Source organism: Jaculus jaculus, chromosome 13 (assembly GCF_020740685.1).
Source record: "Jaculus jaculus isolate mJacJac1 chromosome 13, mJacJac1.mat.Y.cur, whole genome shotgun sequence".
NCBI classification, from domain to species: domain Eukaryota; kingdom Metazoa; phylum Chordata; class Mammalia; order Rodentia; family Dipodidae; genus Jaculus; species Jaculus jaculus.
In genome coordinates, this window is record NC_059114.1 from 28,458,472 (window position 1) to 28,486,405 (window position 27,934).

Below are 27,934 nucleotides of genomic sequence, written 5' to 3' on the forward strand. Positions count from 1 at the left end.
TCAGAATCTGAGAGAGTTTGGGGGACACTGTCCAACCCTTTAAGTCTCGTGCCCTATGAAAGTGCAATGCATTCCTCCCATCCCAATATCCCCAAGTACATATCCCAGTGTGCTCTGTGCTGATGGGAGACAGAAAGGACCTCCCCTCCTCCATGGTCCCTCATCCACCCCCTCAGGATCTCCTGTAAAGCCTGGCTATGTCTGGGCAGTGAGACTGTGGTACCTGTCTCAGCAGAAAGGAGACCACATCAGTTGACTCCCAGTAGCTGGCATGGAAGAGGTGGGGAAGGGCCACAGTGGGGAAGGCTGTGAGAGCATCAGGGCAGTAGAGGGCATAGTCGATCCGCTTCTGGCCCCACCATTTTGCAGCAACTGCCAAGAGGAGGGGCTGTAACTGTGCTGGTTGGGTCCCTGAACAGGGACCTCAGAGGGCCTCCTGGTTCCTTAGGTCTGTTTAGCCCAGACTAACCCTCCCTCCAGCTGTAGCCAAAGCAGATTTTCTCCTAGGATGGTGACAGGCAAGCAGCTGTGTGGGCAGAAGGTGCCAGGTGGACTGAGGCAGTGCCGAGGGTCTCTACAAAGGGCACAGTGCTGTCGTTCATCCTGCCCTTGCTGAAGCTCTGGGCCTCTCCTTCCTTCCCCAAGCTAAGGCTGGTAAAAGGAGTAGAGGGCCTTTGATTTTATAATTCCAGAAACTATAGGTGAGGCCTGCTGCCCTCCTCAGTGCCTTGACCATGGTGGATGCAGCAGGGTGAGTGGTGCAGCCCAGGGCTTTCCAGCAGTTGGTCATGGAGAAACAGCGTGAAGCATGCTAGGGCAGGTGACTGCAGTCTATCTCATGGGTCTAAGTTCTTTTAAGTTCTGCTTAGAGCCTGTGAGACAAGGACCCAAGGGAGGTCCCTTGGTCTCCTCAGGATCCCTGGCCCCTAGCTAATTCTAGCCACACCTTTTCTTCCCTGAAAGCCTGTCCTTCCCACCCAAAACTGAATTTGCTGTTAGCCTCAGTGGGGCTGGGATAGGGGAAGCAGGGCTTGGTAGTGAGCTGGTTGAGGCATGCTTGGCAACAGTGAGTGACCCTGAGTTACAGGAAGAATGTGCTATAGGCAGGGTACCTTTTCTGATGTCCACGTCAGAGAGACAGGGGCCTCGCTCCAGGTTGGGGCTCACCTGCCTGGCCCAGGGACAGGGACCCTGGATGGTGAGGGATGGGGGGGGCAGGGCCAGCAGGGACAGACGCCTGATGCTGGGGGTGTGGCTGAGTGCAGAGGGAGCCTCTGAGAAGCAAGAACGGGGTTGGCTCAGCTATACCCCCACCAGGGCCACCAGATTGTTACGAGCCAGAGAGGATGTGAGGACATAGCCAAAGCCTGGGCCCACTAAGGGAAGACCCTCCCCTTAAAGAACCCTCCAGCCAGACATGGTGACCTACGCCTTTAATCCCAGCACTAGGGAGGCTGAAGTAGGAGGGTCACTGTGAGTTCATGGCCACCCTTAGACTACCTAGTGAATTCCAGGTCAGCCTGGGCTAGAGTGAAACCCTACCTCAAAAAAAAAAAAAAAAAAAAAAAAATTTAAAAACTGGGTGTGGGGGGGGGGGCTGGAAAGATGGCTTAGCAGTTAAGGCATTTGCCTGCAAAACCAAAGGACCCAGGTTCAATTCCCCAGGGCCCATGTAAGCCAGGTGTACAAGGGGACGCACACATCTGGAGTTCATTTGCTGTGGCTGGAGGCCCTGGCATGCACATTCTCCCCCTCCCCACCTCTTTTTCGCTCTCAAATAAATAAAATATATTAAAGAAAAAACCAAAACCCCCCAGAAACATCCATACCAGCCTCAGTTTGGGCCAAGCTGCTCTTACCACAGCCTAGAGAACCTGCTCCTACCCCAACAGGGCTTCCGAGGTAGGCAGGGCCAGTCCTCCTGATAAGCCTGTTTCTTTGGGCTAGTACTGCTGTGTAGTCACAGTAGTGGGGCTGTCCTGTCCTGCAAGGGATTCAGCACACTCTCCCCAGTCATGGCAGCTAAGAATACCACCACATGACTGTAACAGCTTCAGGCTGAGACCTCTATGACAGGAGGGAGCCGGGGGTGGCACTCACTCTGGGCGATGTTAGATGCTGTGTAGCTCTCAGCCATGCCCGACACCTGGCTGGCGATGCTGATCTCACTGGCTCTGCGGAAGCCACGGCTGGCAGAGGCCATGCTTGGTGATGAGGGGGCTGCATGTTCTTGGAAGACTGTGTTATGGGTCTGGAGTGCGTCTGCTGTAGATTGACAGAGATAGAAACTCAGGTAAGGGAGGCTCAGCCTGGTTCCAGCTTCCCCCACCCTAGGGGAGGCCAGTGTGCCAGGTCTAGGGTTGGGCAGACCAGAGTATGTCCATCTCAGGCCTGTGAGTGCCAAGAGCCTGAGTGGAGGCAGGGAGGAGGAGGGATGGGCAGGGAAGGATAGATGGACACAGACACAGGGTAGGAAAACAATGCATGGGCTCCTTTCCCCCCTGGCCATTTCTTGCCCCACACGTGACTCCACAGCTACTTTCTGGCAGTTCCAGCATCTCTGAGGCCTTCTAAGCCTTTGGGATGGATCCAGATTGGCCCAACACAAAGCTTGGTGATGAGAGCAGCCCACCCTGGGTTGTAGTGATGCTGACAAAGGGGCCTGAGACAGTTCCAGGGATGCCCTGCATAAGCTAAGGACTCAGGAGGAGGCAGCCCCTGGGTGGCCCTTACTGATGGGTCACATCAAACTAGCCTAGTGGTGTCTGGGGATAAAGGCAGGAGCTGAGGGCTCACCTGGGCCCAGGCTGTGGATTGCATAGAACAGGGAGGGCAGGGTTTAAGAAAAGAAGCTAGTCTGGATGGGGTACCAAAGGGGGTGGGACCCAGGGACCCCAAATTCTCACCAAGACTGAGAGCTTCTCCTACGTGAGAGGTAGGAATGGCTGACTTTAGGCTTTCCCCGATCTAACCCTATAGCCTTAAGAAGGAGGGACTGCACCCTTAGAAAGTAACTGACACGCTGATGCTGATATAGCTTCTGCCCATTTCAGGGTCACTGTGACCACTTTGCTTTGAGTTGCCTTAGCTTCTGGCCCACTGTGGGCAGAGAGGAGGCACCAAGGCTAACTCCCTAGGGTCATGCAGGGTCTTCATCCAAGCTAACAAGTTCCCACAAATTCTGAGTGGCCAAAGAGGGAACAAAGGGGTATGAGGACCAGGGACCAGCAGCCAAGCAGACGTCAGTCACCATGGGGGTGGGGATACACACACTCAGCACAGCCCGGGCTCTGGCGGGGCCCGTCTTGCCAGGTGAGCGCGGGAACAGGGATACTGGTTTCCATGTAGCTGTCCCCGTGGGGGAGAGGGGCCAGGGGGCCGCCCTCTAGGACCAGCTCGGGGTTTCTCTGCACGGTCTCTACTGGAGGCAGATGGGGAGAGAACAGAGAGGACAAGAACAGTCATGTGGGCCATCTGCACACACAACACAGACTTGGGCTCCTCGAGGACCAGACACAACAAGATGCCAGGACACGCTGGGGCTGAGGACAAGCCATTCTGGGGGTGCTCCCTCCCATACTCTCAGCCATCTCTGGGCCTGCCATGATGGGCCCAACCCACAATGCCCCCAACTTGATGAGGGCATTTTTGGTTCTTAGCTGTGTCCCCATTGGGTTGGAGGCCCAGGCAGTGAGAAGGGGAGTCTGGCTCTGGTTACTACTCTGGGGAGGCTCTCGTGCCCAACAGGAGTCAGTGAGCATGACGTACCTGGACTTCAGTAGGTATGGACTCAGATAGGTGTCCACTAGGGACAGGTATCTGTAACTGACTCTTCATCCCTGGGAGAACCACAGGGTGGGTGTGGGCTGCACCACAGGGGCCACCCTTAACCTGAAGAATGTCAACTACTTCCCAGGGAGTCTCACCCAACAGTGTGGAGCAGCCATCCCCCAGCGGGTAGCGCTGGTAGCGGGGGATGCTGAAGGGTGGCAGGGCATGGAAGCGCCGCTCCAGCAGTGGCTCCAGGCGAGAGGCTGATGGGTCCGCAGGGTGGAAGAGGTTGTACACTTGCTGGCAAGCTGGTCGCAGCTGGAAAACTGGGGAGTTGGGGAGATCAGTTGCAGAGACTACAGTGGGTGTCTTAGTATGTAGGCCAGCCTGGCCTTGAACACTAGATCTCCATATTAAGGTAGTCCTATGGTATTTATCTTTTTGTGACAAGCTGTTTAACTAGACAGAATGTCCTCAGGTATTGTAAGATGTATCAGAATTCCAATTCCCCCACATTTTTTTTGAGGCAAGATTTCACTTTAGCCCAAACTGACCAGAAACTCACTGTGTAGCCCAAGCTGGTCCTGACCTCACTGTGACCCCTAGGCCTCAGCTTCCCTCATGAGTTCTGGGATCAGAGGAGTGAGTCTGCATGCCCAGCTTCACACTTTATCATCATCATCATCATCATCATCATCATCATCATCTTGAGACAAGGTCTCTTACTGAACCTGATATGGTTAGACTAGCTAGCCAGCAAGCCCTAAGGCTCCTCCTCTCTCAGCCTCCTCAGCACTAGATTACAGGTGCATGCCACCATGCCTGGCTTTAAAGTGGGTGCTGAGGATCCAAACAGGTCTTAATGCATGCATGACAATCACTTTACCAAGTGAGCCATCTCCCTAGTTCCAGGGCAGGGATTTCTGATGTTGGGAATACTCAACCAGTAGTCCAGCCTCCATCTCCCACTCCATGGAGACTGAGGAGCTGCAATGCCACTGTACTCAGGTCACATCTGTCCCTGGGAGCATCCTGTACTTGGAGAATGGGTCTGTCTCATGTGACCCTGGACAGAACCTTCCCTCCTGACCTTGCTATGCTATGCATCCATCCCCTGTGCTTCCAAGCATCTTGCAGAAGCATATAGCAGCAGGTGTTGGAGGATGGGCAGGTGACTGAGCTGTCAAAGCTGCAGGGGACAGCAGGGGCCTTTGGTGGGTAGGGATACTGGAATGGTGGGGGTATGACCATGGCCTTTTGGTTGGGTCCTTGGAGGACCTTGCCCAACTTGTATGTCCTGTCCTGCCCCTGCAGGGCTCTTACCGTCCAGAGAGGGGATGACAGTTTTCCTCAAGGCTAGAACCAGTCCTAGTGGGCACCCGAAGAGGAAGAGGTCAGCAATCTCAAAGTCAAATTTGCCCAGGGCTCCGGTGCCATCCAGCATGGTGGAGCTGCTCGAGCGGCGGGCATTGGGCTCATTCCTCAGCACGCTCGCATGGAGGCTGCAGTAGAGGACGTGCAGGTCACACCAAAATCCTTCTTAGGGCTAGCCTTCCTTGAGCATCTTGTGCTGTCCTAACTGCATTGCCAGGACACCTCTAGTGACGGTGGGTCCTTGAACAGCCCTGACCAGAACACATGCCGCCTGACTGTACCTCCCCACTCCTACTCTCAGGACCATATGTTTCCTGTGGCTGAGGGGGACCCTTGGTGCATACAGGACCATGACACCCAGTTAAGATGGGGTGCCCCCAACCAGTGCCTGGCAGGGACCCACAGGACTCCATGCCAGCTGGTACATAGGGAGGTGAAGGAGCCTTTTGTGCTTTCACGCTGGGACTCCGTGACAGTGTTCCTGAGCCCCACCTGGACAGGAAGGCCTGGTGCTGCTGGATGGTATCCAGCTCATAGGTGGATGAGTCACTCCTCTTGCGGGGCAGCTGCCTTTTGGAGTCTTCAGTGCCATTGCTGCGGGGGATGTCGATGTTGCTGCGGCTCAGGTGCCGACTGCTCTCCAGGTTGGAGCCACCACCATTGCCACTGCCACCACCACTGGAGCTGTGTGCCGTGTTCACCAGGATGCCCGGGGACAACATGTCAGTGTCCTGTAATGGCCCCACAGAGGCTCACTGCATCTTCCTCAACGTCCCATGAGTCCCTTTCTTCTGACTACAGTCACTGCTGTCCACTATCCAGCTGCAAGCTTCTCACCCAAGCCAGCAGGAAAGGTCTTGTTTCCCTGCCTCTCATACCACCAGCCAAATCCTAGCAGACCTGCTGGCCATCTAGGACCAGGTGATCTTCCCTAAAGGATTACCACTCTACAGCAGGGGGGCATCAGGGCCTCCTTCCCTGCTACAAAATGTATAGGGTCTGTTTGTCTCACCTCTCAGGACAGAATCACTCCATGCAATGCAGTTCCTGCATTTGTGGCCTGTGAAGTCACATGCTCTCCTGGGCTCTGGCACACCACAGCCATTCTCCCACTCCCACATTCCTGCCCTGCTACCTTTGGTCACCTATACCAGCAAACTGCTTTTTCTGTCCATCTGCTAGGGGATTCTGAGAAACACTCTTGGCTTCTTTGGGCTGCTGTAGATCTGTTTGGGGTGCCCTCCCTGACTGACCCAAGACTCAGGTATCCTTTGCTCCCCATGATTTTCCTAGCTCTCTGTCTCTTGCCCTGGAGGGGAGCTCCTGCTGGGCCTCAGGGGCTCCAATATTGCTGAGATGACCCGAGCTGGGTGGTGTTTAAGCCAGCTCCTGGGGTCTTTGCTGGGAACTCTGCTCATGGAGCATAGCATAGGCCTGGTGATAACTTGATGTCCTGCATCAGGTGAGGCAGCTGGACTGTGACACACCAGATACCACAAACCTCAGTGGAGGTGTGGTGTCAAAGCAAGACCCTTCCTTCCTACCACCTCCCTCCCACCTTGCTTGCCCGTGCTTGGGTACCTGCATGCTGACCACACTGCCCCGGCGGCTGCTGCTCTGACTCTCAGATACTGGCTGGTTGCTGTAGCATAAGGCATCAAATGCCAGGATGCCCCCGACACAGTCCCCAATAAGACAGACCTAGAGGCAGGAGGGCAGAGGCCTGCATATTCACCCTGTTGGGTTGTAGGCTGTGGAATGCCATCCCCTGCCCCTGGTCCTTCAGCCAGCCCACCCTAGTTTTCCCCTAGCCCTCTATACTCACCTGTCCATTGAAGGTCACACCCTCCTGGGACTTGATGAAGTCCCCATAGGCCAGGTTGGCCCGCTGAATCACTGTAGCAACTGCCTCCTGGTACTGAGGTGAGGAAGTAGCCAACAGGGGCAGGGCAGCCAGGGGGATATGGTCCTGGCTGCTGGATAGACAGCCTTCATCATGGCCATAGGGGCTGAGGCTAAGGGCAAGGGGCCAGATCAGCAGATAGTAGGTAAATTCAGCTCAACCCAAAAGGCCCCTTCCCATGACTTAGGCAGCAGGCCAGGCAGAATGACATATCCCCAAGTATTCATCATTTCCCAAGCCAGGTCCTGGGCAGGCTCAGGGGTCCAGGGTCACACTAAGTAGACCTGTATTCCCAAAACAGGTCAGCACCCCATGCTACAGAATTGGGCACTGAGCTCAACCTCAGATCCATTTTGGAATCCGAGATCAGCCTATGTGCATAGGTCATGCTGTTTCTGGGCAGAGAGAGCTGGGTGACAGGAAAGGACATCTGAATAGACAGCCCAACCGTAGGGGAGCCACCTAATGTTTAGGGGCCAGATGCACTGTTTTGGCCACTCTCTGTGGCCAAGGTTGGGTGCTGGTGGGCACATGCCACTCACTTGGAGACAAGGGCGAAGGCGTCAGCACAGATGGGTGGGCAGGGCACCAAGCGGATGGCGAGGTGGCCTAGGGCACTGGGGTAGTGCACATGCATGACGGTGTCGAACACGTTGGCAATAGTGTTGGTGTCACCCTGCTTGGAGCTGGGATCCCCAGCTCCATTGTCCAGGATGGTGCCTCCGTGCAGCACCAGCAGCAGCACGTGGATCTTGGAGGGTGGTGCAGCTAGTGGCTGGCTCACCTCATCCTGCACGGGGCAAGGACGAGCACTCAGATACAGGGAGTCAGAGGCTCAGCCCTGGTCTTTGGGGCTAGTTGCATGGATCTGTTTTTAGGAGGGCTATACAGGCCGAGATCCTCAGGGGTTACTAGGAGTTGTTGGGATTACAGTAGCAAGTCCACTCCTCTGCCTGGAGCTTTGAGGGGTTTCCACGTGTCACTCAACCCCAGGCCTTGCCATATCTAGAATCTAAGACCAAGGTCCCCAAGAGCAGACAGACAGAGGCAGGGCCCCAATACCTTCCTTCTATCAGGGAGAGAAGACCGTCATCCCACTTTCCTACTGGCCATGTCTGCTGTGAGGTCAAAGTGAGAGCCCAGAATGCACAGCTGTGCACAGGGATACAAAGCTGCTCCTTCCAGAGACAAGGTGGTGGAGTGAAGGGAGGCCCAGGAAGACCAGAACCTAGAGTCCCTGCCAAAGCTCAGGTCAGTCTTGTTCCAAGGAGGCCTCCTTTAACTGCCCACCCCCCAGCCTCCCTGAGCTTGTGATATGCGATTGGGGGTATGTCCAAGAAGGGCCACTGGTATTTGCTTGGCTATGCTAAGTCCAAGGGTGTGGATATTGGTAGGGAAGAAGGAAAAAGAGCAGAAGGGACCCAGGTGATGGACATAAGGCTGAGTCTCCTTCTAGAGCAAGGGCAGGAGCACCTGTCTCCACCACCAGTTGGCTTGGGTGAGCTGGACATTCCCATCAGGCAATGTACAAGGACCTCTCCAACACAGTAAACCCAGGGCTATGGAAGAAAAGGTGGGGCTGAGCTATTGGGAATAAGAGCCTTATATGCTCCTGTCTGGCTGGGCCCATGAAGGACTCACAGATGCCTGTGAAACATAACTCTTAATACTTGCCCTAAGGTAGGAACTCCCCCTGCCCTCCACTTCATTGGGAACAGACCCATGGAAGCCAGGGCATCCTCCAGTTAGGGTCTCCATAAAGCCATCCCTTCTACAAGGGAAAGTTCCAGTTCAGGGGGGCCACTGCAAGAAGAGGGGTCTGGCTGGATGGTGATGCCCCCAAATCAGTGCTGGGTTCTAAATGTACATCTATAGGCAGATCTTGAGCTCCCTCTGTCCCTTCCCTGGGGAACAGTCAGAGCTGTAAGTACTACGGGTGGGGAGGGCCTCCATTTGCTTTGTCTAGCATGAAGCAGCAACTGGAAATCACTCTCTTTGCTTACTATTCCTTCTAGAAAAGTCCACCTCGATCTCAGACCTCAAAACAGATGACCCCAGGAGGAGGAGAGATGTGGTTGCCTCACCTAGGCTCTCTGCAGGGATGGGGGTTGCCATGGAGTTGCAGCCTGGGGTTAGAGCAGTGCATGGGACAGCCTGGCTCAGCCCGGCTCCTGTCCCAAGTACAAACAGCTCTGAGAGCCCACACGTGAAGGAGGGAGCACAAGCTCTAGCAAAGAACCCCTGAAGCGGACACAGGCTCCACAAAGACAGCTTTATTGGACATACTGAACTTTGCCTGGCCCCAAAGGCCACCCTGCAGGCTATGACCATATCACTTCTGCCTAGGCGACTTTTGCTTCCTCCCCATCAGTCTTTTTATCTTCAGGAACCGCAGACAGGCTGGGTACAGGGTGAAGATCTTATTTTTAGTCTGCAATTTATAAGTTTCCCATTTTACTTTCCCAAAGGTGGACCTTGGTCAAGGTTTTCCTTGGGGGAATATCTGCTGTTGCCCTGTTCTCAGGGACATAGGTGAAAGAGGAATGGCAGGGTGGCAAGGAAAGGGGACCCTGGGCCTCTCTCTGGGGAGTGCTGGCTAAATGTAGGTGTGAGGCTATGCCATAGATGAACCCTCAACACCTGGCCTCTTCTCCATAGCCTTAGGCAGCACAGCCCTGTTCCCTCAGCATCTGGGTAAACACCCACCTCAATGATGTTCAGCTGTTCCACACTGGAGGCCACCCTGAACTCAGGGCTGCTCTGGCGATACAGACTGTCTGCAACACAGAAGCCATGCCATGAGCTGTGGGTGCAACCGGCAGCCCAGTAGCCATGGCAAACGAATTCTGGCCCAGGAGTCCGCCCAAGCCCCCAAGTCCAACCACTGTTGAAGAGCTAGGTGAGAAAGGAGTGGGCTGTGCCCAGCAGTCCCTGAGCTGGTTACCCTGCGGGTCCTCTGGCTCCAGGCTCTCCATTTTGTCCATGAGGTCATTGGAGCTCCACTTGGTAATGTCCTTGGGAAATATTTCCTCTGAATCAGACAGGTCCTCTGGGGAAGAGAAAGAGCTTCAGTGGGGACTGTGGGCCATAACGGAACCCTTGTGCTCTTTGAGCCTGCATGCCCAATGTACTGAACTCTGTGCTCTGTGCTTTCCCTTCTTGTCAAAGGATAGCCACATAGCTTCACATTACCTGACCTCTTTCCCCCATCATATCACATAAAATTAACCTTTTCTACCTTTTTTTGTTTGTTTGTTTTTTGAGGTAGGGTCACACTGGCTCAAGCTGACCTGGAATTCACTGTGTAGTCCCAAACTGGTCTCAAACTCAGTGATCCTCCTACCTCTCCCACCCAAGTGCTGGAATTAAAGGCACGTTCCACTACTCCCAACTTTTTCCCACCATTTTCCTGCAGACATCATCACTGTCCAGTTCCAGAACATTCTCATCACTTTTAATCACTAACTCATGAGCAGTCAGTCTTCACTTCCTGCCCCCAGCCCCTGGACACCATCAGTCTCCTCTGGGCCTTTGCCTGTTTTAGACATTTCCCAATGACAATATCACACAGTATGTGGTCTTCTAATCCTGGCTTTGTCCACATTAATACTGTGCTTTTGAAGCTCATTCACATTAAAAGGATTGTTGGTATTTCTTTCTTTTGTATGGCTCTACCATATCCTTCAGGCTCTCTATTCATTAGCTGATTTGGTTTAATGTCCATGAACATGCGTGAGGTGAGGAATGCTGCTATAAACACTGCATCTCATGCCTCCTTTTCCAGACCCCCACCTACCCAGGGCCAGGGCAGCTGCTTGGGTTGGGGCTCATGTTGGCACTCCTCCTTAGGCCACCAGTGGGCCCCTGGATCAGGATCTGTGGGACACTGCTGTTCTGACACAATTGGTGTTGGCAGCTCTTCTCTCCTACAACCTTTCCTACACTAAATGTGTATTTTCCTCTTGTCAAGAACAAAGCTAGCTGGGAGGAGTGGGACACCAAAGACCCTTCTCCATGCCTGTGAAGGCCACTGGTACAGAAGTTGGCTCAAGAGCCACCTGCCACCCCTTTCAGGTTGTCCAGTCCTAGGATAAACCAGGCACCTCTTGGTCTGGCTGGCCAGTTAACCAAGATGCCACACTTAGGCTTCTTGGCTCCTCTAAGCAATGGTGGTGGCATGAGAGGGCCTTGCTGTGTAGCTGTGGGCCTCTGTGTGCCTCTCTGTCTCTCTTAAAGAAGAATGTTTTATTTCCATACACTGCAAGAGAGCAGTGAGTACTGCCTGCTGACCCTGTCTCTTTCTGAGCCTCTGCTTTGTGTGTGCACTGGAGCTGGCCCAGCTGCTAGCCTGCAGGAGGACCTGTCTCACTATGCCTGCCAGCTGGTCTCTGTATTTTCTTTAAGAGCATCAGCCAGGGCACCCTGAGAGCTACTTGCCTTTTCCTGCACGGGTGATCCACAGCTATGTGTCCACCATGCTTATTTTGAGATTATGGGAAAATGGGCAATTCATCTAATTTCTGCTTATTGCATTTTTTTAAGGTGCCTACTTTAGATGCATATTTAGTTTACATTAATTTAATCAAGAAAAAATAAGGAAATACACAATAAACTAAGCACAACAACTTAGGACATAGTGTCATACTTCTTAAGAAAATAAATTCACATGGAAAATGCCTCAGTGAGGCTGGGTGTCCTTTATGGGGATGCAGGAAAGTGGTTCCCTCTTGGTAGGCCCCCAGGCCAGCCCAACTTAAGTCAAGGTGAACCTAAGACTGAAGACTCAAGAGAGGTGGGAGCTGGACAGATGGCTTAGTGGTTAAGGTACTTCCCTGCAAAGCCAAAGGATCCAGGTTTGATTCCCCAGGACCCACATAAGGCAGATACACAAGGTAGTGCATGCATCTGGGATTCATTTGCAGTGGCTAGAGGCTCTAGTACACCCATTCTCTCTCTCTCAAATAAATAAATATAATTTTTTTTTTGTTTTTTTGAGGTAGTGTCTCACTGTAGTTCCAGGCTGACCTGGAATGCACTATCTAATCTCAGGGTGGCCTCAAACTCACAGTGATCCTCCTACCTCTGCCTCCCAAGTGTTTGGATTAAAGGCGTGCGCCAGCACGCCTGGCTAAAAATATTTTTAAAAAGAGAGGTGGCTTTCCAGTGACCTCATCTCATCCTCTGTGTCCCACCCTAGCCCCAAGATGAATCTCAGGAAAAGATAGGTATGAGTCACAGGACTAGTATAGTTATAGGCACATTTTAACTTTCTTATACCTCTCCCCACTTGGCTCATGAAAGTCCCAAGGGAGCTGACCACCTACCGTGTGCATCGAAGAACTCGTCATCTGAGCTCTCATCAGAGTCCCTAGCAATACTCTGCATTCTCCACTCCGAGATGCTGTGTCGGGAAGGGCTGGCTGGAAGGCAAAACCCAATGTGATTGTATCCTGCAGTGGAGGGCTCAGAGCTCTGTTGAGCCAGCTAAGGCAGCAGGCAGGTGTAATGGCAACCTGCAGGACTAGGTGGGCATTATCAGGAAGGTTCACCAGAGATAGAAATGAAACTGGAGGCAGAATATCCTGGGCTCATATGGGTGGAAGCTTCTGGTCCTTTCAAGAGAAAACCTCTGTGCCCCACCTGACACTGTGCTGTTGTGTCCAGAAAGAATATGGGAACATTAGCACAAACACAGGACATGTAATCACAAGGACCCTAGACCACTCCTGGCCTTTTAACCATGAACAAATTCCTTAAATTTGGTCACAGCAGAGCCAACAAACAGAGTGCTGCAAGGCAGTGAGAGGAAGCGGGGAGACCAAGGAACCAATGCATCTCGTAAGTAGTGTGAGCCCAGGGCCAGGCTGCCGAGCTGGGAGAGTGGGCTTGCAGATGGCATGCCTGGCTGCACAGGAGAGACTCACCTGTTGCACAAGATCCAACACCTTGCAAGCTTGGGAGCAGAGGCACCACTGCAAGTCTGAGGATCCCATCCAGACCCACCTCCTAGGTTTCCTTGAGGTCACAGTCTAACCCTGGGGCATGTGAGTGAGTCTGGGGGACTGCACAGTGAAAGCTAGATTGCTGCCAGTTAGACAAGGCCTCTGTCCCCTGATAGCTCCATAGTATATACAGAAAAGAGCTCAGAGGCAGGAGGACCTGACATGATGTGGCTGCCTCGGGGGACAGAGAGATGGCCCTGCATGGAAAGGCAGGGACCCCAGCTCACCTCCCCGCTTGGAGGACCGTGAGGACTTTGAAGATGTGGACCATTGCTTCTTCAGGCCTCGCCCTACTAGGGGCTCCCCGTTGCTGCTGCTGGACTCAGCAGGTGCCACAGATGATTGGTCCTGGGTGGCAGGGTCCTTGGTGAGCTCCATGGCCCCCTCTTCCTCAGTGAACTGGGCCATCTTGCGGGACAGCATGAGCTGTGCTTCCCTTTCTAGCTCCCGAATGTTCTCCATGCTCAGCCCATACCACTCGTCCTGCCAGCACCAGGCTTGCCGGTGGGCCCGCACCATCACCCGCCGTAGGCCTGCAGGAACCAGGGCACAGAGGAGGACTCACATCAGAGTCAGTGTATTCCAGGTGACCCAGGCTGAGTGCACAAAAGGTCAGTAAGACTCTAAACCTGCTAGGGAAAAAGTAGGAGAAACACTTTAACATGGGGGGGCACAGTCAAGGAGTTTCTGACTAGAACCCCAGTTGCTCAGGAAGTAAGACTACTAATCAGCCACTGGGCCCTCATGAAACTAAAAAGTTTTTGTACAGCAAAGGAAACTATGAATAGAACAAAAAGGCATCCTACAAAATGGGAGAAAATCTTTGCCAGCTATACATCTGACAGAAGATTAATATCTAGGATATGCAAAGAACGCAAAAAGAATAAGAAACCAAACAACCCAATAAAGAAAAATGGGCAAGGGTTGGAGATGTTGGAGATAAGGCATTTGTCTGCAAAGCCAAAAGACTGAGGCTCAGTTCCCCAGGACTTATGTAAGTCAGATGCACAAGGTGGCACATGTGTTTGGGAGTTCATTTGCAGCGCTGAAGGCACTGGCATGCCCACTTTCTCTCTCTCTCTCTGTCTCTTTTTCCCTCTCTCTAATAAATAAATAAACTTATTTAAAATTTTAAAAAGTAAGCTGGGTATGGTGGCACATGCCTTTAATCCCAGCACTTGGGAGGCAGTGGTAGAAAGACTGCTATGAGTCCAGGGACATCCTGAGATTCCAGAGTGAATTCTAGGTTAGGGCTACAGCAAGACCCTACCTCGAAAAAAAAAAAAAATGGGGGGGCTTACAGAAATGAGACTTATTAAAAGAATAAATACAAATGACCAATAAACATCTAAAAACATATTCTACATCCTTAGCCATCAGGGAAATGCAAATTAAAACTACTTTGAGATTCCATTTTACTCCTGTCAGAATGGCTATTATCAAGAAATCAAATGACAGAGGCTGGAGAAATGGCTCAGTGGTTAAAGGCACTTGCTCATAAAGCCTGGCAGCCCAGGTTCAACTCTGCAGTATCCATATAAAAGCTAAATGTACAAAGTGTTCCATGTGTCTGGAGTTCATTTGTAGGGGGCCCTGGCATGTTCTCTCTCTCATAATAAATACATAAAATAAAAATAAATCAAATGACAGTAAATGTTGCAGGGAAAGCGGGAAAAGGAATGCTCCTTCATTGTTGGTGGGACTGTAAATTGTTATAGCCATCATGGAAATCAGTGTGGAGGTTCCTGAGACAGCTAAAAATAGATCTACCACATGATTCAACTATGTCACTCCTTGGCATATATCCTAAGGGCTCTCTACCCATTACTATAGAGATACTTGCTCATCCATGTTTATTGTTGCTCTATTCACAATAGCTAGGAAATGGAGCCATCCTAGATGCCCATCAACTGATGAGTGGATAATGAAGACATGGCATATTTACACAATGCAGCTTTATTTAGCTGTAAAGAAAATGAAATTTTGAAATTTGCATGGAAATTGATGGATATGGAAAAGATTACACTAAGTAAGATGATACAGGCTCAAAAAGTAAAATACCACATATTCTTTTATATGTAATTCCTAGCTTCAAATGTTTAGATTTGTATGTAAGTTGGAGTAAAAGTAGTAAAAGCCAGAAACTAGAAAGGGGCTATGAGGGAGGGCTTCAAGGGACAGCATAGTAGATATATCAGTAGTGGGGTAGAATACTGGGAGTGAAAATGGTCTAAGTGGAGTCAGGGGAAAGGCTGGAGAAGAGGAGAGGTTGTGAGGAAGATAAATCAAATTAAAGATGCTATAAATAAGCCATATGGAAACCTACGTTTTTGTTAGCTAATACTGTGAGTGTGTGTTTGTGTGTATTTGAAAAAAAACAGAGGGGCTGGAGAGATGGCTTAGTGGTGCTTGCTGCAAGGCCTAAGAACCCAGGCTCCATTCCCCAGTACCTATGTAAGCACAAGGTGGTACATGTGTCTGGAGTTCATTTGCAGTGTCTGGAGGCCCTGGGATGCCCATTCTGTCTGTCTCTGTCTCTCTCACAAATAAGTAAAAACAAAATAAAAAACAACAGAGTTTGGGCAGAAGTATCTTGTGGAGGTGGATAATGTGCCCAGCAGCTAAGATTGTTACTAGAAAATTTCAGTGCCAGAGTGTCATACCTTCCAGTGAGTTATTGGTCAGGGAGGCCCTTGATACCCCCAAAACACTACAGGTTGTTGCCAAGGGTCTCTCTTGGCTGCTTATGGAAACTAGATGGTAAGACCCTATTGTCTGAAGACTACATGCTTAAGCTACAGGAAACTGAGAAATCAAGTTGGAGCTGGGCTGGAAACCTCCTCTCCATTGACTAGCTATCATGATTTTGAAAGGAGCTATGTAGCCTGTTGGGGGAGAAGTCATCAATAATCTTAAGTACCAATGGACCCTGCAAGCCCTATGCCTGATCAGACAGGCCAAATGTACCAACTGGTGCAATGATAACACATCTGTTATGGGGAAAACCAAGTACTCTCTGATTGTGTTTGAGGGATTACTGCATGGTACTGAAAACCTAAATAAAAGCCTATGTCTGGAAGGTCATAAGCCCCAGGGGGAAACTACTACTGTTGTCTGGCTACATGGGAATATTATGCCCACCAAATGCTTTAAACGCTTACTTTCCTCCCCATATATTAATGCTCCTCTCAGTTTTGGTTAGAGCAGCTTCTCTTTTCTGTTGGCAGTGATCACTGGGGTGACTCAAAACTCAACAAAGTGTTGAGAAGATGTCACGACAGTGGAGTGGTTCAACACTCAGACTTCTATATCACACACTCCAAGGCTCACAAAGAATGTAAGAGCCAAAGGAAGGGGATGAATGCTTAAAATACTGTCTTTTAGCCGGGCGTGGTGGCACACGCCTTAATCCCAGCACTCGGGAGGCAGAGGTAGGAGGATCGCCGTGAGTTCAAGGCCACCCTGAGACTACAGAGTTAATTCCAGGTCAGCCTGGACCAGAGTGAGACCCTACCTCGAAAAACAAAAAAAAATACTGTCTTTTAGACACAAAGTGGCCATGATATTCATGGCCTAACAGTGGCTGAAGTTACCTATCTAAGAACTGCATAATGGGAGGGGAAAATGACATCTAAATAGAAGAAAGACTAGTTGGAAAGAAGGGATTCTGTGGAGGGTAGCTTTGGGAGGGGAGAGAGGGGGTGATGGGAGAGGACTATGATCATACTATATTGTCAGTATTTATGGAAGTTGTCAATAAAAAAAGTTGTAGGTCAGGCTCAAGTGACTGCTTGTCTATGCCTTAGTTTCCCTATTGTAAAATGAGGGAACTGGCTCCCAGATGGCCTCATGAGCTCACAACAGTTTTACAGCTGGAGGAAAGGGATCTTTTAGGTCTGGTTAGAAGTTACAGTTCATTGGGTAGAGGGAATTCCTACCCCAGTAGGAAGTGGAACAGGACATGCTAAGAGTATCATGTCTAAGTGTCTAGTCTAATATTTCTGTTGAATTCCCTGTGGAAAATAAATGCAAGGTCAAAATGGGTTGGCTTTCTGTCTTTCTTTCTTTGGTTTTTTGAGGTAGAGTTTCACTGTAGCCCAGGTTAACCTGGAATTCATTTGTAGTCTCAGGCTGGCTTTGAACTCACAATGATATTCCTGCCTCTGCCTCCTGAATGCTATGATTAAAGTTGTGCCACCATGCTCTGCACTTTCAATTTTTTAATCATTTGTGTTTGTTTACATGTATATGTATGATGATGATGATGACATGTGTAGTGTATATAGGCATGTGTGTGCCATGGAGGTCAAAGAATAACCTCAGGGTGTTGATCCTCTCCTCTACCTTGTTTGAGACAAGAGTCTCTCTTTTTTTTTTAATTTTATTTTATTTGAGAGTGACAGACACAGAGAGAAAGACAGGTAGAGGAAGAGAGAGAATGGGCGCGCCAGGGCTTCCAGCCTCTGCAAATGAACTCCAGACGCGTGCGCCCCCTTGTGCATCTGGCTAACGTGGGACCTGGGGAACCGAGCCTCGAACCGGGGTCCTTAGGCTTCACAGGCAAGCACTCAACCGCTACGTCATCTCTCCAGCCCAAGAGTCTCTTTTCTTGTTTTGCCACTGGGAAGGCCAGACTACCTGGCTCCATAATCTTCAGGACTCTCTTCACTATGCCTCCCATTGTAGTAAGCATGCTGGACTTATAGATGTGTGTACCACTTTTCTGTCAGGATTTATGAAGGTGCTGGAGGCTTGGATTCTTGGTCAAGAGGCTTGCAGAGTAAGTACTTTTAACCACTGAGCTATCCCCTCAGCTCTCGTCTCCTTCTCTCCCCCACTCTCTCATTCCCTATTTCTTTCCTATGTTAAGTGAGCCAGATGTGATGACATGCACACTCTCAGCTCTTAGGATGTAGACACAGGTCAACTTTATAAAGCCATCTTCAACTACATAGTAAGTTAGAGGCCAGTCTGAGCTTACATGAAACCTTACCTTTAAAAACCAAACACTAGCTGGGTGTGGTGGCGCATGCCTTTAATCCCAGCACTCGGGACACAGAGGTAGGAGGACAGCTGTGAGTTTGAGGCTGAGACTCCATAGTGAATTCCAGGTCAGCCTGGGCTAGAGTGAGACCCTACCTCGAAAAACCAAAAACAACAACAACAACAACAACCAAACCAAAAACCAAAACCAAGAGCTGGGCAGGGTGTCATACACCTTTAATCCCAGCATTTGGGAGGCAGAGGTAGGACGATCACCATGAGTTTGAGGCCAGTCTAGGACTACATAGTAAATTCCAGGTCATGCTGGGCTAGAGTGAAACCCTACCTTGAAAAACCAAAAAAACGGGCTGGAGAGATGTCTTAGCGGTTAAGGCATTTGCCTGCAAAGTCAAAGGATCCTGGATTGACTCTCTAGGACCCACATAAACCAGATACACAAGGGGGTGGGTGCATCTGGAGTTTGTTTGCAGTGGCTGGAGGCCCTGGCGTGCCCATTCTCTCTCTCTCTCTGCCTCTCTCTCTCTCTCAAATAAATAAATAAAAATTAAAAACACCCAAACAAACAAACAAACAAGCAAAAAAAAAGCAAAACCAAACCAAATCAAACCAAAAGCTGTCATGGTAGTATACACCTTTAATCCTAGCACTCAAAAGGCAGAAGTAGGATTGCTGTGAGTTCAAGACCAGCCTGAGACTACAGAGTAAATTTCAGGTTATCCTGGGATACAGCGAGATCCTACGTCAACAAAACAAAACAAAACAAAACAAAACAAAACAAAATAATAAAAAGGCTTCTAATGTCTAGCTTAGTTGGTAGAGCATTTGCTTAATGTGTGAGGCTCTGAATTTGATTCTTAGCACTGCAAAAACCAAAAGTTATTATGAGTATATATGTAATATAAAAATGTACAACATAGGGATGGACAGATGGCTTAGTGGTTAAGATACTTGCCTGTGAAGCCTAAGGACTGACCCATGTTCAACTCTCTAGGTCCTAAGTAAGCCAGATGCATGAAGATGAGGCAAGTGTAAGGTTGCACATGCCCACTAGGTGGTGCAAGTGTTTGGAGTTCGACTGCAGTGGCTGAGGCCCTTGCACACCAATTCTCTCTGTGTCCATCACTCTTGCTCTAAAAAATGTATAATATAGATGTAGATATAGATATATATCTTTGGTGTGCATGTGTGTGTGAGCACATGCAGGCTTACTGAGGTCAGAGGACAACCTCAGGTGTCATCCTTCAGGAACACTATCCACTTGTTTTACAGACAAGTTCTCTCATTGGCTTGGAGCTTGTCAATTATTCTAGATTGCCTGGGTAGTGAACCCCAGGGATCCTCTTGTCTTTCTCACCATGTCTGACATTGTGGTTTTTCTTTTTTCTTCGAGGTAGGGTGTCACTTTAATTTAGGCTGACCTGGAATTCACTATGTAGTCTCAGGGTGGCTTCAAACTCATGGTGATCCTCCTATCTCTGCCTCCCAAGTGCTGGGATAAAAGGCGTGGTATGCCACCATACCTGGCCCATGTTTGACATTTTTATGTAAGCCCTGGACATCAAACTTGGGTCTCTGCTGGGCATGGTGGTGCATGCCTTTAATCCCAGTACCTGGGAGGCAGAGGTAGGAGGAAAAAAAAATACCTTGGGCCTCAAACTTGTGAGGCAAGCACTTTACCAACTGAGCTCTCTTCTCAGTACTACATTATTTATTTATTTATTTAAGAGAGTGTGTGTGTGGGGGAGAGAGAGAGAGAGAGAGAGAGAGAGAGAAAAAATGAATGAATGAATGGTTGCTCCAGGGCCTCCTGCCACTACTACATATGAATTGGGGAACTGAACCTGAGTCCCAAGGCTTGGCAGTATGAAAAGTGTACCCTTCTGAGGTGGTGGGTTGCTCTGAAGCTTGGCCCACAACTGTAAATGTCTTAAAATTGACCTAACTTCTGTCTCAAACAAGTACATTGTATGGTATACAAAACTATGCCTCAGTAAAGTTGCTTTAAAAGTATCAAAGGGGGGGACGGTGGGTCTGGAGAAATGGCTCAGTGGTTAAGGTACTTGCCTGCAAAGTCAATGGACCCAAGTTTAATTCCCCAAGACCCACGTAAGCCAGATGCACAAGGTGCCACGTGCGTCTGGAGTTTGTTTGCAGTGGCTAGAGTCCCTCGTGTGCACATTCTCTCACTCACTCTCATAAATAAATAAGTAAAAACAAAAACAAACAAACAAAAAAACTCAGTCTGAGCCAGGTATGGTGATGCATGCCTTTAATCCCAGCACTTGGGAGGCAGAGGTAGGAGGATTGCCATGAGTTCAAGGCCACTCTGAGACTACACAGTGAATTCCAGGTCAGCCTGGGCTAGAGTGAGACTCTACCTGGGGTGGGGGGAGCATCAAAGGCAAATAAACAAATCCCTTACAAATAAATAAATAAATGCACTAAAGGGAAATAAAATGGTCCATGGTCCATGTCTACACCAGTGATGGAACAGAATGTCCCCAGTGAAGAGGCCCTTTGAACACAAAACAGTGTCATGGATTTTGTCATTTGCTATGTTTCTAGTTTTAGCATGCAGATATGTTTTTCCACATAAAGTGTTGGGATTGTTTGGGTGCTATGGAATTTACATATATGTATCATGCTGTGTGTGTTTTTCTGCCACTTGCTTCTCTGGACAGGTTCATCTTCCTGGCTAGTCTCTAGGGCTCTGGTATTTTGTGTTGGCAACACTAGGTTTTTTATTTAGTGCCTTCCAAGCAGCCAAGCTGGTCTCCCAGGCCTCATTCTCCTCTCTCCTTTTCATACCTGCCTGCACAGCCTTGTGCTTTCCTTCCTGAAGCCTACTCACTCTGATAGGCCCACCTGTGGAAGCTCATGCTCACTCTGGGCATACATGGTATCCTCCTTTAGCCATGGCTGCCTGTGTCCCTGCTCATACCCTGGGGGTGGCCTCAGAAAAACCAGACATGAGCTTGATTCCTTTTCTGGGCCTATTTGCTGGCCTCACTGGGTTGGTTGCTCTAACCCATACAGAGAAAGGCCTTCTTTTGGGATGGCTGGAAGGACTGGGACATGGCACTGTGTATGGATGGGGTCAGGCAGCTAAGACTTGTAGAGTTGCCCCCTAAGGCCACAAAGGAAGCCAGGCCTAACTCATGTGGGTTTAATTACTCCTGTGAGAACATCAATGTTCACAGTAGTCAGATGTGACTATGCTATTCTGCACCCCACATTCCCAGTAGCAGCCCTGTGGGACTGGCAGTATTACACCTGCTTACAGGTGAGAAAAGGAGGCTCTGCAGGTGAAGTGACAGCTGCTATGCAGTAGAGCAGGGACTGACAGCAGAGTTCTCCTTTCTTCCTCCTTTCTGAAGAAGCTGATTTTAAGGGAGCTGGGGAATCTGGTTTGGCAATGACTCAATGACTGCCTGGGGAGGGGAAGGGCAAGGGGCCCACAGAACCTGGAAACCATCACCATCTCCGAGCTTAGCAGCCTTAGGAATGTGTCTGTCCTTCTACTACCACCCCTGATCTCTGTGCTGGACATGCAGGAACACCCCTGGCAAAGAAACAGTGGATAAGTCACCTGGTTTCTCTGTCAAGGCCATGTGCACATGACATCTCTGTCTCTCCAGGTGGGAGACCTGCCTCCTCAGACCCTAGTGCTTTCTCAGGGATCCAGCACCAACACTGCACACAAGACATCTCTGTTGCTAGGACAAAAAAAGAATGTCTGTTCTAGATTCAGCCCCTGGGTAGGCTGTCTGTCTCCTCTATGTATCCTTCTTATGGGTCATCATGAGCAAAAGTGTCAAGGCTAGATTGTTATCAGTAGTGGCTCTGTTCATGTCTAAATTAAGCCACCCTTGTTTGTACTGTCACAAGGGGTCTGTTTATGAGTATGGGCTTGGGACCAGCCTTGTGCTGATGTTATGAATGACAGGGGTAGGTGGGAGGCTGAAGGCTCCAGGGGAGGGAGGAACCTTGACCAGCATTCCCTGGCTGAGAGCCCCAGGCATCTGTCAGTCTGCATGGGTGCAAAGGACACTGTGATGTCTGAACTCCTCTGTCATCTGGAACTTCTAGTATATGAGGAGGCAGAGCTATAGGCCCAGTTGGGTTCTAGGCCACTTTAGAGAGAGGAAACAAAATCCTGTGTACCAGAGGCACCAGTAGGCAGCAGGGCTGAGCTGGATGTAGGTTATACACTGTCAAACTCCCACCTGGGCAGAGCCTGGGGCAGCTACATGGACAGAAAATACACTAGTCACAGATGGCCAAGATAGACTAGGAGAGGAGAAGCTGGGTACAGACTTTGGGCTCACCTTTCAGGAATAACTTATCACAAACAGAGCCACAGGACATAAAGAATGAAGGTATACAGTAGGAGCCTGTCCTGCCCTCCCCCAAGCCCTCCCAGGTATGCTCACCAGTGTCATGGATGAACCTCTCAATCTTGGACTGCATGCCCCAGTAGCGGAACTCCACCTTGCAGAGCTTGTAGGCACACATGATGGGCAGGAGTTGCTTCTTATATTCCTCGATCCAGTTGTCAGATAGGGGTCCCCGATGAGTCTTAACTGACTGGAACAGCTTGGGATCTTCTTCTGTCTTATACTCATTGGGGGGTACAGGATCCTTGACAATGTCGATGATGTCTGTGGGGGCACCCTGAGAGTAGCCATGTCTGCCCAACCTCTACCCATCACAAACCCTCTACCCCAAGTCCTTGCTGGGCTATTAGGCCTCATCATGGGAAAGGGAAAAGGTGGTGGGAGGGTGATGCTCCACCTGACAGTCCAAGCCTTTCCTGTTGCCTTTATAAAAATTTATTTATTTATTTATTTGAGGAGGGGGGAGAAAATGGGCATGCCAGGGCCTCCAGCCACTGCACATGAGCTCCAGATGCATGTGCCCCTTGTGCATCTGGCTTACGTGGGTCCTGGAGAATTGAACCTAGGTCCTTTGGCTCTGCAAGCAAATCACTAAGCCATTTCTCCAGTCCTTTTTTTTTTAAGTAGTGGGGATTGAACCTAGAGTCTCACACATGCTATACAATCACTCTACCACTGAGCTATATCTCCAGCCCTTTTTATAAATTTTGAAACAAGGTCTCACTAAATTGTCCAGGCTGGCCTTGAACTCACATATACTCCAGGCAGGTTTTGAACTGCCTTAGCCTCTGAGTAGGTGGGATGACAGACCTATGTCATCATATCTGGCTCCTGTTGCCTTTTCTGAGGTCACCTTGGCAGAACCCATGGTCCATGTCTACCCTACCACTTAGGAAGTAGATAAATGGAGCAATAAGCCAAGGAGACATGGGGAGGTGAGTTTTCATGGAAAAGGCTATGAAAAGCTTTCCAGAACAGGGTAGCATTTTGGCCAGAAAACTGAAATTGTGAGTCTGAAAATGACCCCCATAACATTGGCACTGAACAGAGGTGAGGCCTTAGAAATGACCAGGGTGTTTGTCTTGGGGAATTATGCCAGTATGGGGGACAGGTTGTGTACTTGATGGAGATTCAGCTAGACTTTCTGGCTGTTTCTTGCCAGACCATGCTCCTAGATAGCATCCTGAGCAGGTGGACCTGTATGCAGGGCTTATGCTGGGAGAGACCCAGGCAGGCAGACCTGCAAGAAACCCCTCTGGACTAAGGAGGCTGCAAAGCTGCATTAGGCCCTTAAATGCATTTTGCTTGAAGAGTGTAAGTATATTTTCCAAGATTTCTAACTAGCTGCTACTAGATAGGATTAAGAGATTTCTCATGAAAATCCCTATATTTGACCTCTCTTAAAAAATGTTTGCTGCTACTCTCACTTTGGATAGAGAATCTTCTCTTTTCAGATGGCAGTGACTTTGGGATGACTCAGAAGGTATCATAGTGCTGGAAAGAAGTGACTGGAGTACTGAGTAACATCTCGATCACACCTTCCAAGGCTCAGGGTCTAATGTGGAGGAGGTGGTGGAAAGAATGTAAGAGCCAAAGTAAGGGTAGGACTCCTTACAACGTGCTCCCTCCAGACATAAAATGGCCTGGATATCCATGACCTCATAGTGCCTGACACTACCTACACAAGACCATCATAAGAGGAGGAAAAGATCATGACATAAAAATAAAAGAGAGACTGATTGAGATGGGGAGGGGATATTATGGAGAATGGAATTTCAAAGGGGAAAGTGGGGGAGGGGGAGGGAGGGTATTACCATGGGATACTTTTTATAATTATGGAAAATGCTAATAAAAATTGAGAAAAAAATTAAAAAAAAATGTTTTCTGGGGCCAGAGAGATGGCTTAGTGGTTAAGGCACTTGCCTATGAAGCCTAAGGATACAGGTTTGATTCCCTAGAACCCACGTAAGCCAGATGCACATGGTGTCACATGCATCTAGAGTTTGTTTGGAGTGGCTAGAGGCCCTGGTATGCCAACTCTCTTTCTCCCTCCCCAGTAAATAAAAAATAAAAATAAAAAAGTTTGCTATTGGCACATCCTTTAATCCCAGTACCTTGGGAGGCTGAGGTAGGAGGTTTGCTGTGAGTTCAAGGCCAGGCTGAGACTAATTCCAGGCTAAAGCAAGACTCTACCTCGAAAAAAAAAAAATCAGGCTACAGGGATGGCTTAGCAGTTAAGGCATTTGCCTGCAAAGCTAAAGGACCCAGGTTTGATTCCCCAGGACCCATGTTAGCCAGATGCACAAGGGGGCACATGCATCTAGAGTTCATTTGCAGTGGTTGGAGGCCCTGATGCACCCATTCTCTCTCTCTTTCAAATTAATAAATAAATAAAAAAAACAAAAACAACAAAAAAGATTTAACATGGCTGGGGAGATGACTTGGTGGTTCAATGTGGTATTGCTTGCAAAGCCTGCTGACCCGGGTTCTACTCCCTAGTAGTCACATAAAACTAGATATATAAATTATTGCATGGGTCTAGAGTTCATTTGCAGTTGCAAGAGGCCCTGGCATAAATTCACATGCCCTCTCTCTCTCTGCTTGCAAATAATTTTTTTTTTTTGCAAATAATTTAAAAAATGTAATAGGCCAGGCATGGTGGTGATTCTTCTTTAATCCTGGTACTTGGGAGGATAAGGTAGGAGGATTGCTGGGAGCTAGAGGTGAGTTTGAGGTCAGCCTGGGGATACCGAGTGAGTTCTAGGTCAACCTGGGCCATAGTTAGACCGAGCCTAAAAATAAAAGGCTTAACAAATGGGTTTTGGCTTCTGCATGGCAACATTAACTGGAATGCAGGGGAGTGGAGGACACTCACCATCTCAGGGCACAGGCCATGTTATACATGACAGTCCACACTGCCCATGACACCTCTCATTGGTTTTTAGCCTGAAATAACACCCCAAGAATACATGGTACCCAGGCATACATGTGCATTTCTGTGGAGGGAAAGGCTTCAGTAGGAAAGGCCCTTAGACTTGGAATGCACACAAAGGCATGGAAACCTGTCCTTCCAGGCCCTGGGCTCCCCAGGCTTCTGGGACTCCCACCTGCCCTCAGGCCAGGCATGGAGGGGCAGGGTCAAGAGGGGCCTGTGTGGATGCAGCACCTGTCTGCAGGGCTCCAGCTCCTGCTCACCTGTTGTCAGCTGGTTCTTTTCCACAGGAGACAGGCTAAACACATCAGGGTTTTCCCCAGCATCGGTCTTATAAAAGGTTTCAATGTCGATGGAGAACTTCTCTACAAAAGGGCAGGTGAACCTGAGGAAAACCATTGGGACCTCACCTGGAGGGGCTCCAGCTGGTTAGCAGCCTATCAGACTACATTGAACCACAGTGTGGTTGGAGAATAGAGTAGGGTTGGCTGAGATATGACAGCAATGTCTATTTTCACCTTGTCCCAAGAACAACCAAGTTGGCTTGGAGAGAACAGGGTTAGGGAAACAGGGAGACAGAGATGGAGCTGCTGAACTTCCTTGGCAGTTTCTAGAAGCCCTACATCTGGTATCCATGTAAGTACAGTGGTGGGAATGCAGGCATACCTACAGCAGCAGCCCATCTTGGCTCAGCTCTCCTGAGACATGCCACCTGCCTGCAAGGAGCTAGTTTTGGCAACATGGAAACATCTCTCTGAGATAGAGAAGAGCTTCCTGAGAGCTATTTATCCAGTGTGGGGAAAGGAAGAAAGACCAGGGAAGCTTGTGGGGAGTCAATTTGCTCAGCAAGAAAGTAACTGGCGGAATATCTCCCATCCATCCAACCCATATTCCTGAGCTAGCATTGGGGGACACACAGTGAATATCCTCTGCTGGTGGTCCAAGGAAAGTCCTGCTTAGCATGGGACATGATAAAACACTCTGTAGCAGTCGGGAGTCACAGAGTAAAGGAGATCTTTGGCCATCTGGTCTATCCTCAGTTGGCACTCAGGGGATTTTAATTTGCATTCCATGAACCTTCTCAGATGGCAGTCCTTACTCAGTTCCTGTCTTTAGCCTCCACAGTCTGAGAGACATCCTTCCCTCTGCTGCATGTGACCACCTGGAGACCTTCAGGGATCTAAGTGGGATAAAGCCTGGTACTCTTGAGGGTGAGGGGTTGAGCCTGACTGTGATGCCCTTAGATCTATACTTCAGAGCTCCCCCCTCCTCACGTGGCATGCCAAGGAGGATGCAGAGGCAGGCACACCTGGTTCGTGTGTAAGGGTAGGCATTCCAGGACTCCTCAACCACTCGCAAGGCTGCCTTGGGCAGAATGGAGCGGAACCAGCCAGGGATGTGCATGCCCACGTGGTACACTTTGTGTGTGTACTGCCCAGAGCCACCAGGACCATCTGTGTAGGGCCGGTTTTCCAGGATCTCCACACCACTGCCTTCGCCATACGTCTCATTACGGCTTTTCTTCTGTGGGAAAAAAGGCACTGTGATGTGTGTATAGTCAGAGCACTCTTCACAAGGAAAGGGGAACAGGGGACTAAGAAGAGGAAAGATGGTCTTTGTGGACTGGGGAGATGGTTCAGTTGTTAAAAGCACTTGCTGCTTAGGTATTAGGGCCTCTTTGATGGAGACCACCAAATTGGACTTCGCAAAACCCATGTAAAAGCTAGGTATGGCCACATACCCAGTCTGTGAGAGGGGGAAGAAACCAGAGAATTATTGGGGTTCATTGATGGACAGCATTTCTGAGTTGAGGGAGAGATCTCATCTCCAGGCAATATATAGAGTGATAAGAGGACACCTGGTGTTCTCCTTTGGCCTCTGTATGCATGTGTATGGGGTTCATGTATCTGCACACAACTTGTGTATGCCACACATCATACGCACACACACAAAGGGGTCTTTGGCCTTGAGGCTCATTCTTCTTGTATCGTTTTGGAACACCTCTCCCAAATCTAGAACTTTGGCTCCATGTGCCCTAAACCTCCTGTTGGATACTAAAAGAGCCCTAGATTTCTTCTTCAGACCTAAGGACTACATATGCAAATTGACTGTTCTGACTTCCATCTATCCCAGGACTGAAAGTATTCCCAAGGTCAGGAATAAGACAAAAATGCGCACTTTAGCTGGGTGTAGTGGCACATGCCTTTAATCTCAGTGCTCAGGAGGCAGAAGTAGGAGGATCGGTGTGAGTTCAAGGCCAGCCTGAGACTACATAGTGAATTACAGGGCAGCTTGGGTTAGAGTGAGATCCTATCTCAAAACACTAAAAAAAAAAAAAAAAAAAAAAAGCCCACTTTCTTATTATTTTGGTGCTCATGTGTATGTTGTGTGTGTGTGTGTGTGTGTGTGTGTGTGTGTGTGTGTGTGTGTGTCTGTTGGTGTTGGAGGACAACTCTTGGGTGTTGGTCCTTGCCTTCTACCTCTTTTAAATTAATTTTTGAGAGAGAGAGAAAGGCAGGGAGAGAGAGAGAGACAGTGAATGGGTGCACCA

At 49.4% G+C, this 27,934-nt stretch overlaps 1 protein-coding gene across 11 annotated transcripts in view; it reads right to left on the reverse strand.

The window, feature by feature from the left end:
* Positions 1-27,934, reverse strand: part of Pitpnm2 (phosphatidylinositol transfer protein membrane associated 2) — a 200,010-nt gene that overhangs the window by 5,591 nt on the left and 166,485 nt on the right. For 6 of the 11 annotated variants that reach the window (XM_045132547.1, XM_045132551.1, XM_045132552.1 and 3 more), the window contains 17 exons: positions 26,693-26,907; positions 25,647-25,768; positions 22,488-22,715; positions 13,278-13,583; positions 12,373-12,468; positions 9,993-10,097; positions 9,755-9,825; positions 7,591-7,838; positions 6,971-7,160; positions 6,727-6,846; positions 5,638-5,876; positions 5,095-5,273; positions 3,927-4,097; positions 3,272-3,421; positions 2,101-2,265; positions 1,113-1,274; positions 224-372 (listed from right to left, as the gene is read on the reverse strand). In XM_045132547.1, coding sequence (XP_044988482.1) covers positions 224-372; positions 1,113-1,274; positions 2,101-2,265; positions 3,272-3,421; positions 3,927-4,097; positions 5,095-5,273; positions 5,638-5,876; positions 6,727-6,846; positions 6,971-7,160; positions 7,591-7,838; positions 9,755-9,825; positions 9,993-10,097; positions 12,373-12,468; positions 13,278-13,583; positions 22,488-22,715; positions 25,647-25,768; positions 26,693-26,907 — 2,916 coding nt within the window. Of the gene's footprint in view, positions 1-223; positions 373-1,112; positions 1,275-2,100; positions 2,266-3,271; positions 3,422-3,926; positions 4,098-5,094; positions 5,274-5,637; positions 5,877-6,726; positions 6,847-6,970; positions 7,161-7,590; positions 7,839-9,306; positions 9,480-9,754; positions 9,826-9,992; positions 10,098-12,372; positions 12,469-13,277; positions 13,584-22,487; positions 22,716-25,646; positions 25,769-26,692; positions 26,908-27,934 lie in introns of those variants that run through there. The other 5 variants (XM_045132553.1, XM_045132554.1, XM_045132556.1 and 2 more) reach the window with 5 other exon arrangements.